General features: G+C 40.4%; 1 protein-coding gene and 1 long non-coding RNA gene across 9 annotated transcripts in view; one reads left to right on the top strand and one right to left on the bottom strand.

The window, feature by feature from the left end:
• Positions 1-10,331, top strand: part of LOC143360565 (uncharacterized) — a 272,755-nt gene that overhangs the window by 134,933 nt on the left and 127,491 nt on the right. The window lies entirely within an intron of this gene.
• The window catches only part of Jus (EB domain-containing julius seizure protein), a 48,688-nt gene that overhangs the window by 3,742 nt on the left and 34,615 nt on the right, over positions 1-10,331 (bottom strand). For 3 of the 8 annotated variants that reach the window (XM_076799529.1, XM_076799528.1, XM_076799527.1), the window contains 4 exons: positions 7,023-7,163; positions 5,597-5,711; positions 4,350-4,576; positions 2,900-2,938 (listed from right to left, as the gene is read on the bottom strand). In XM_076799529.1, coding sequence (XP_076655644.1) covers positions 2,900-2,938; positions 4,350-4,576; positions 5,597-5,711; positions 7,023-7,163 — 522 coding nt within the window. Of the gene's footprint in view, positions 1-1,167; positions 1,220-1,810; positions 1,958-2,899; positions 2,939-4,274; positions 4,301-4,349; positions 4,577-5,596; positions 5,712-7,022; positions 7,164-10,331 lie in introns of those variants that run through there. The other 5 variants (XR_013083301.1, XM_076799530.1, XM_076799532.1 and 2 more) reach the window with 5 other exon arrangements.

Genomic DNA, 10,331 nt, shown 5'->3' with positions numbered 1-10,331 from the left:
CCTTGGAGACATATATAGAGAAATCACTGTATTTCTCAAACCTACAAACACATGACTTTTCGTCCCCGGATAATTTCCGCGGCAGAAATAAAATGTAAATTAAAAAAAGAAAATAGAAATTGAATTACGAATTTATAAATTTTCTTATTGTAGCAATAATTGTCAAGCTCTTTCGCAAGACCCGTGTTAATTAAATAAAAAGACCCGTGCATCATTCCCGGCCACCATTGCGTGCGCGTGCATGCAGTCGACTAAATTGAAAAAGTGCTCGATGAGTGGGATTTCAAAGAGTGTATGAAATCCCGCTGGGTTCGCCGGGTTCTCCGGTAAAATTAACAAGTAAGAAGTACCAAGCCGCGCTTGTTTATCGAGCATATATATGCGAGACCGTGTATCGCTAAGTATTGCGTGGCATGCGGGGACCTTATTATTCATTTCCGGCGAACCCGATCGATAGTCTAGCTTACCGTGTAATCGAGTCAATTGGCCGAGTTGCATTCCATCGAGTGCAACCCGGCCCGTTTAGAAACTACTTCAGAACTCCGTGCGATAATGGAAATATGTACTCGAGTGTGCGTGTTATCCTTTCTCATCGCCGCAACTCGTGTCTCGGAACGCTAATTGCTAGTTGCTCATACTACGCGGAGGAAATAAAAAAATCCGCTCGGCCGTATCGCGTCGAACGGCAACTATTTTTCCGAGCTGTTCGCGAATCCTAGATCGTGTTGCGATCATCGACGCGATCGTTCGGATATCTGATCGTTTCGTCCGCCTTCGCGAATCCCAAGGTGCAAGCTTGCAACAAGTTTCTTTCATGTTCAAGCAGAGGAGATCGTGCAAGAGTAAATGATCCAGCTATCTGATTTTAATTGCAATAGTGTGTGTAGCAAGGGTCGATACGGTAATTTTAATAGTAGATGGTTGACTCGTGAAGTATACTGCAGACAAATGCATTTTTTCAATTATTTTTCTAATCAAATTTTCGAGAGAATGCTACGTTAAAACCTCCAGAGAATTCTTTTATTTTCGGCATTTTCTCGTCAAAATCGGGAGGATTGTATGAAAAAAGAGTGCGAAATTTTTGGTCCCAGAAAGTGAAGTTCAGCCAGCGAAAGAAAGCCCTTCTTGTGCTTTAATCATAATTCCGTATATTGTCAGAAATCTCACCTTCGACGAACGATTTCCAAACAAACTGACATTTACGAGCACACAGCCGTATCTACGAATAAAAAAATAAAAATTGGTTCTAGGATAGAGTCGAAGAGGGAGGATGGCCTGTTTATGATTGTTGATTTTTGCGCAAGTGGTTTTCGAAAGCGAAATTCAGCGAGGATGGCGTACAGACTGACGGAACGATCGGATAATAACTTTCTTATTCCCTCCTAGATTGATCTATCGAATTCATGTATGTAGGTTACGTTTCTATAGTCAGGACTGACTATGATTCGAACGCAATCTCTCTACGATAGAGACACAAGCAATGTTCTTTTACTGTAGCAAGCAACTATAGTCGTGATCCTCGAATACGCTGGGTTGGAGGAAACTCTCTGGTCTATAATATTCGACAAGAATATTCACAGGCTCGTATAAACAAAAAAATATATATATAAAGAAAAGAACGAACAACAGACCGACAAAACGTGAAACACTCGAAGTTCTGACGTATCCGAAAGAGGGTAAGTACCATCGGTGCTATGAACAATTAACAACACAACAGAACACGCTACACGATACACCGTAAATACATAATATTAATATTAATGTATATATAGAGTAAAAAGTGTCTGGTAAGTAGTTATACGAAACTTACCCTCTTCGAAGGACGCGTCAAGTTTGAAAAGTGTTTTTTTTTTGTTTTTATAATAGAGCACCTCATAGGTCCACAGTACAGTATGATAATCAAGATTTAACGGTCACAGACGGGATCATTAAACAGACTACTGCTATAGATGGTCGACTGCAAAGAGAGTCAAATTAATTGACTTAACCATTAAAAGAGAAACATGATTATGGCGAGAGGGATGCATCGTTCTGGCGATCCTTCGATCGAGATCCAATTAGCCGCGACATACCCTCGAAATTTTCATTCAATTGTCTACCCTATTGTTCAGAGAATCCCGTGATCGTTTATTTAAGATTAAATAATATTCCAAATTATTTAAAATTAAATAACACTTTGACGCTATTCGTGAGCTGTTCGCTGTGCGAGAGAACGTTTCAGATAAAGGTTGCTCGATATCAAGGAGGTCGCGTGATGAAACAATTGTTTATTATTCTCCAGTTTTAGATTTTTAATACAGTATCAAAAGCTGTGCAAAGTTAGCCTACGTCGTATAGTGTGAAAATGCTTTTCCAAAATTCTGATATTTAGGAAAATGTTGCAATAAATTTGCGGAGAAAGGGACGAATAGCTCCGCCATTTTGCAACATTCTGACCTAAAAAAAATTGGAAAGCAAAGCTACAAGTTACAGGTTCTCATGCCTAAAAAAGTCGGAATTTGTTAACTAAGAAATGTCCACTAAAAAAATTGTTCTATCTCGGTAACTCATTAATTTTCCAACTTCAACTCGGAAACGCTAAGCTAATACTAGCTTCGTATTTCTATAAAAACGACGAACGATAAAAAAAAACGAATAACCGTATCGCGTGACCAGCTCGATAGCGGGTAAAACTTTGTTTAAAACATTTTCCCGCGCAGCGAACGATCGCAAACAAACAATTCGAAGTGATCGCGTTAGGAGACTGTACACTGTTCTAACGATATTACTTGAGGGGGGGGATGGTTCGAGATAGTCATTCACTTACTAATTAACGCAAGGTGCAATTGGTATTTACATTTCTCCTGTTACAGGTATAATCTACTGGCCTTTACTATACAATGTTCCCCAATGAACTTACGGTTTCTGGGCGCGATACTTGATCCTGTAATTTCTGTTTCTGAAAAATCAACTGACTGTAGGAACAGCATTTTCCAATGTGAAACCGATTGTTTAAAACGAGTCTACGGATTTTACTATGGCGGGACGTTCGCCGAGTGCTACGGCACCGTGAAACTCTGTTCAGTCACAACGATGCATCCGAAAAATTGCAACACATCGATCTCGATGCACGCTCGCGTTGTATAGGATGTGTTAGCAGAATTGTTATATCTACCCTCTTGGCAGGCAATTGTGCATGCGAGAAATTCAGAAGGATTCTGCGCTGAACAGAAGGTCTAAAGTAAAGATAGCAAGAGTAGGTAAGTCACCTACTTTATGTACTCGGTATCTAGATTATTGTACATATATGGGATGTTCTACGGAAATCGATAGAATGGGAGACAGCTATTTTCGACGCCGGCTGATTAGAGGAATGGTTCGTCACCGTTAATCGACTTTAATCGACCACGGTTAGCTATCGAATAGAATCTGAAAATATTAATCGCAAGCATTGCCGTTAACGTTAACGTTATAATATCTACAATCTACTCGTTCGTTAAAACAGTCTATCGTTTACCCTGAGAAGTTACCCTGCGAACACTAATATCGAGGTTCAAAATGGCGAAAAGTATTCAACAAAGTCGAAAAATCGAACTGCACGAGGCATTGCGGATTATTGAAAGAAATTGAATGCATATTATTGCTTGTTTATGTCGAAAGAAAACTGAAATATGTGGGTCAGAAATGACTCGGGCAGGGGCCCAGAACTTGCGGGAGTCCGAGGGTTAGGCATAGTTTTCGTATTTTAAAAAGTCCAGGAGCTAGTAAAATTTCTCGTAAATGTTACTACCGATCGATTGAGTGTTTTTCCGTGATGTGTAATTGTTCGTGGATGTTTAATGCTCGAGTCCTTGTTCGAAGCAATTGTAACTACATCGAATTTAATTCGTGTATACTCTACGATCGATGATTCCGTCAAGTTCTACAGATACTTGTGACAAACAATATTCTCTATCCTACGCGCATTCAGATCATATTTTAATCATGCTCGTACAATACATTCATTTCAGGGATGTTCCTGGATACACATACAATTTCTCCAATAGACCACAATGCATTCTACACACTGCCTTAAAATCTTCGAACTACCCCTACTTCCGTTGCTCAAAAGCTGCTCCGACAAAAGGAACGGAAAGAAAAATACAATACTTTTAATTAGTCAATAAATATATATATGTGTAAGTAAAGATTAGCTATTAAAGAGATTGATTTATGGTCCCTTGATTATTGGCGGTGACGATGGGGGCGCCTCGATTTCCATCGAACACCCGATATACACCGGCTTGTAAAAGAGTTGCTTGTTTCGTTTTTCAACGGGACACTGTATAACAAGTTGCTTGCTTAGTAAGTGAATGAATAAAAACCCGTACGGCTCACTCTGTGCTGTGAGTGCTGAGAGTGTTTCGCACCTTGCGAGGCGTTCGGCGAGTAGGGGCGTAAGGAGGCCATCGAGGGTTGCCTCGAGGGAACCCGTACGCTCGACCTTGAACCACGTCTCTCTTGCGGGTGCAACAGTTTATTCTCCCTCAGCAACGAGACGTTCATCAGACGGGCGTTAGGCGTGTTGAAGATCGTACGATTGTCGCGCCAGCGAGCCCTGCAACAACAACAAAGAACATTTCGAAATCAACCCTATAATCGACACACCCTCCTTCGACGTCCCCTTCGGCTGCTAACCTCTTCTTCCAGCATGGGAACTACAGTAATCTCTCAAGAGGTTATGCACACTTCCAAATACTTGAATAATCGGGTTTTAACCATTTTTAGACAAAAAGAATCGTATATTTATTTCCAAACATTAACATACGGAAGAGCAACATTTGCAGCATATTTAGTAATTTTTTTAGGGATGTTCCCAGATGATAAGAAAGTAGTTTTTCAAAATTATTTAAAATTTCCTTGAATGATTCTATAGACTACCAAGTATGACAGTACGATTTTTTTTTTAGCACATTATGGACAGTTAGACACGTCCACACAAAATTCAAGAGACTCAAAATCTTAGAGCGAAATCTACCTCCGTAACACCTGTTAATATCTTAAATTAAGAAACATTAAATTATTTTCTTTGGACCTCCTCCTTTGGTGGACTTCTTAAATTGGACAGACAACATTGGAAACTCTATTGATAGTGATAGTGCCTCGTCTTAGCACTGTCAACGCAGGCGCAGGGGAAGCAATCGTCTGATTGGACGTCAATTCATTTTTTTCATCTGCTGTGACGGTGTGTCGCAATTATCGATCGAGAAAACGCAAATGTGAAAAGAAGAAAAATAGTAAAAAGGTCACTATGACAAGGTTTCTAGCGTACAGTATGTTATCCAGATATAGAACAGCTATTTCGTTCAACTGACAAATTATCGTTATATAAATCCGAATAAATTTGTTCGGATTGAAAGCGGCGCCATGGGATGTAACATCTCGCTTTTTGTTTTACCGCGCGTGGTACGAAAGGTGGAAACATTAAATTCACATTAGATACGCGACAGTGGGAGTCCATTTTCCGGTGGAAATGGTTTTCCCGGCGAAGTAGGTCGGCAAAGTTTCATCGTCGAGTTTTCAGGAATTGGTAAAGTTCAGAGTTACCGCGGTAAGGATAAGCAAACGAGTGACTTACTTGCTGAAAAGCCTAAGAACCACACAGATGATGATGAACATGAGGGCCATACCAACGAGGACGCCAATCATCGTCGCGTCGACGTATTGCAGATTGGGTTCCTCTCTCTGCTCGGCTGAAACAGTGTCACTTATTGTTAATTAGATAATTGGAACCGTCAGAAAAAACATGGAAAGTTCTACACTTTCCAAATTCCCACCATTCTGTAATATTTTTGGATTCCTAACGTTAAAACTTGCATTTTCGGGATTTTCTCGCCAAAATCTGCAGGATTACATAAAAAAAGTTAAAAATTCCAGGTTTCCCGAGATAAAGTTTAAACCGGTTTGCATCGATGCTTTCTATTGCTGAACATTAATATTTTCTCAGTTTCATCTTTTCGACACGAAAAGACAGATACATTCCCACAAATAACTGATAAGTTAACTGGTCGATTCTCTTCGACGCGAACAATATTTACAAGAGAATTAATATTGCAAAGAGGAATCGAAATTTTGCGACATCTAGGTAAAAATACTTGACACGACTAGTTCTATGATACATTGAAGTTCGAAGACATGAACTACATTCGGGAATGAGCCCTGGGACAAAGGGACCCTGGATGCGGCTCGTCAAGCAACTGACCTTATTCTAACTTCTTCCTTTATATTCTGAAGCATCTGAGTTTGAGCCTCGCGGAATAAAAAATACGGCGGATAGCTAGTAAAAGGGAGGCTTCAATCCCCGAGTCTACGGTAAATTCAGTCGTGAAAATAATATTCCACCATTGTTGCAGACGTTTTTATAGCTTGCTCGAGAGAAAACGGAACTGGGTAACTGAATTCCATCTACTGTATCGTGCGTAAAATTTTTAGAAAATAATAAACAATGCGCTATGAAAGTAGAGACTTCAGCCTTTAAAATGAGTTTAGGTTTATCGTTGTGCGATCCTTCTTGACGAAATTATAGCGGTTTAAATTTCATGTCCCAAAAATCGGAAATATGGTGTGTCAGTACTATTTGGAGACCTGTATTTCGATTTTTTTGGGGCCGAGGGAGCATTATCCGCTTGGCAAAACTCGGGGAAAACCGAGGCCGAATTTTCGCTTGAAATTCCGCGTGCCCCCTCCCCCACCATCGACGCGGCGGGTTTCGATTGTTTAATCGAATTCTGCAGTTCGAGCGGGCAAGTTCGCCGCGTGCGCGGCCGCTTTAATTGATCACAAGAGACAGCTGACGAAGTAATGAAGTCTGCGAAATTGTAGGCCGGAATTCCATTAACAGAGAACACGTCTCATTCTCGCGTCCCCTGGCACGTCGGTGGAATCTCATTAAAAAGTGCGCGCGGAACTCGCTGCAACCCCCCACCCCTTCTTGCTGCACTTTCCCTATCTCTCTATCCATGCCTGGTCTCTCATCCCTCTTTGTGTTTCACCCGCATCCTTACCGACGCATACTGTCACGCCGTCCGGCTGTGTCATCGGGATCTTCTCGAAGATGCAAATGCACCGGCCGTCCCTGCACTCGGTTTGGCTCACCTTCGCCTCGCATTGTTCGTTAAAAAAGCACGACTCGTTCACGTTCACCGCTGCGAAATAAAACAACCATTAACGGCGACTCGCCTCGCGCCGGAGCCAAACGATTTTACCGTTACGAGCATGCTCGCGGAATCACTATACTCCCAAATTATTCCGGGTTTACGAGCTTCCTAAGGGTTGGTCTCCCTTCGATGCTATTTTTCGCGGATGGTCTCCAATGCACATAGCGTATTGGGTCGGATCAATTTATTTTCGACTTTTGCATGATGGAACACCACAGTCAGAAATATTTATACATCCTGGAATCACTATAGCAATTTTTGGTTGGTGGTTTTACAAGTTTCAAGTGTACCGTGTCACGAGGTAAACTCTTTTGGATTTTTAGATGGTGGAGTACAAGAACATAGTCAGAAATATTTGTTTATATTTTAAGGGGTTTTTATTTTATTTTTTTAATTTTATTTTAGGTGCTTGCAAGTTTTGTAGTAATTATTAGGGTTTCGAGGCAAGTAACGCTTGTTTTCGTCTCTGTGAGAGAAAAAGGGAGAAACGCCCCTAAAGTGAGAGTAGCCCTTAAAATAGTGTTGCCTTATCGCAGACACGCGGAAGGTGTGTCATTGTTTGAGAGATCGTCGATATGCCAATCAATTATCGTGCGATGCCCCGATGCCCTACCATAACTTCAGCATTGTTTCGCATCGGGGTCACTTGTTATTTGATTAATACGAAAAAAGATTCTCTCCCTGTGTCAAGTTCATCCAACAACAACCCCGAAGACTTTCGACCACGTTCTTTGGTATTAACTTCGTCCGACAACATTCCTGATCCTCTGTGATCGATAACTTCCTGTTGTCACGAACTGTTCGAATGAACACCGCTAAAAATGTTTACTCACTATGACCCAGTTTCCAAAAATAGTATATTCAATGTTAGCTGTACAAATTAATTCGTCTCCCTCTCTTCGCGAATTTATTGATTAATTAAGAACAACTGAAATACGTTCTAAAACAATCTCTGTCTACGCATTTACCAAATCTTACAAGTAATTAATATAGTGGTTGGAAGACTCGAATTCAAAATTGTAATTGATTAATTATAACAGGGAAGCTACTAATTTATAATAATATAGAAAGATATTATTATAGTTTGCTCGTTTTTCGTTAAAATAATACGTTAAAAATCGACAAAATTTTAGAGGAGGAAGTAGAGCGAAGAATAAAATGTTTAAAATGTTTCTAAAGCATCGTTTAAGTGACGGGAAATTCCTCACAAAATGGGGTGACAGCCGTGAGCTTGTGGCCGACAGCGTGCAGCCAGTATTGGCATAGCGAGTCTGATCGACTGATTATACACCCGCACTGTCCTCAATATATCAACCACGAGCTTGCAATTAGGAGAGTGGCTTAATAGTGATCAGCCCTTAATCCTGGATCAAGTTTGCTCTAGCCGAGAGATTTTTCCCCTGTCGTTGACCGACAGGTACACCGTGTCAATAAATAACCGGCACCGTGAACAATTTCTAAAACCGACAAACTAACCAAGAGAGGCTGTCAGAAATGTAAAAAATAAATTTTTTTTATTAAAATAGACAACTTCTATGCAAGGACAGCCAGAAATCCGGAGAATAAAATTGTATTACTCCAACTGGCAACTTCTATGAGAAAAATCAAGCCATAAATTGCTGTAAAATTTTTTTGAAAAATTTTGGTAATTTCTACGTGGAAAACTGTGTCGAATCTATAGAATACAATTTTTCAATAGGAGGCTTCGTTTTCGAGAAAATCGAGCTGGAAGATTCATCGAACACGCACCAGTAGATACAGTAAGTCATGGTCAGACACATTCAATAGCACATACGTGCTTCACGAATTTTCGAACTTATTTCTCTCGAAAGCAGAGAATGAAGAAATTGTGTTCTATAGTTCGTGTTCACGTGTGTCTGAGCATGACCTACTGTTTCTACTTGCGATCGCTTGATGAATTTCCAAGTTCGAGTTTCTCTGAAACGAAGCCTCGTATCGAAAAATTGTGTAGTATATTTTTGCGGTAGTTCTTTGCGTAAAATCTAGTAAAATAATATGGAAAAATATGATTCCATTGTTAGACTGATTATACACAATTTTCGGGCGAAGAATCCAGAGGAATTGAACCGAGAGAAATTCGGTGAATTGCTTTGAACTTCCCTCGAAAGCGGAGCTTCATCAAAGAATTTCGTTCGAAACTTTCAACTTATTTTTCTTCCGTGAACTGTCCTCAAAGTGTCTGTTCACAATTCACTGCATCTACTTTCGCATGCTTGCCGAATTTCCAAACTCGATCTCCTCTAAAGCAAAGCTCCACATAAAAAGAATTTTCTCCTACGCTATCAACACATTTTTCTCCACAAGAATTGTCCTCTTTTGCAGAAAGTGTCCGTTCACGACTGACTGTATCTACTGCCGCGCGCTCGACGAATTTTCGAACTCGATTTCCTCGAAAACAGAGTGGAGAAAAGTTTAATTTCACGTTGCCGACTTATGTTTTCCGAAAGATTGCTTTTTTCTCGCGTGTATCGCGAATGCAGGTGTGCACACAGTATTCGCTCGAAACGGACCGAAAATGATGGCATGAATAATGAATCAGAGATAGTGGCACGTATAATTTGATTCATCGAACACTCCTCGGATCCCATTTATAATTTCTGACGATACCTTGGACCCATAAAGGCCGGGCCGTCGTTTAAATTCTGCGAGGAGATGCCATAAGCTGCGATCCTTCGGCTTCCATATCGCTCCGATCGTAAAACTCGTCTCGAAGGGAAAAACCTGGTGCCTCGGACGTGACTAGAACCGAATCGTTCAGGGCTACATAAAACTATCCGCGAACCTGCTATTTATAGTCGCACCATATCATCGACGTTGTCAATTTGCCTCACAATTATGATTGCTCTGGACGCTGCACTATGCAAACGAGCGATCATTCTAGGAGGGACGAGCTCACAAATCATCTTACGATACTCGTAATTACGTAGACAATTTTTATGCAAAATAAAAAAAAAAGGCAATGCATACAGGGTGCCCCAAATGTGCTTCCTCAAAAGGGTTAATCCCTAATCATTTGAAGTAACTTTTTATTTTTTTTTTATTTTTCTATTTAGACGCTGAATAAGTTGAACCTAAAAATGCAAGACCATAAGCCTTGCAGTAAATATTAGCAGCTAATTTTTACTCTGTGTCTAC

This window comes from Halictus rubicundus, chromosome 13 (assembly GCF_050948215.1).
Source record: "Halictus rubicundus isolate RS-2024b chromosome 13, iyHalRubi1_principal, whole genome shotgun sequence".
NCBI lineage: Eukaryota > Metazoa > Arthropoda > Insecta > Hymenoptera > Halictidae > Halictus > Halictus rubicundus.
This window is presented reverse-complemented; position numbering and strand designations above follow the sequence as displayed.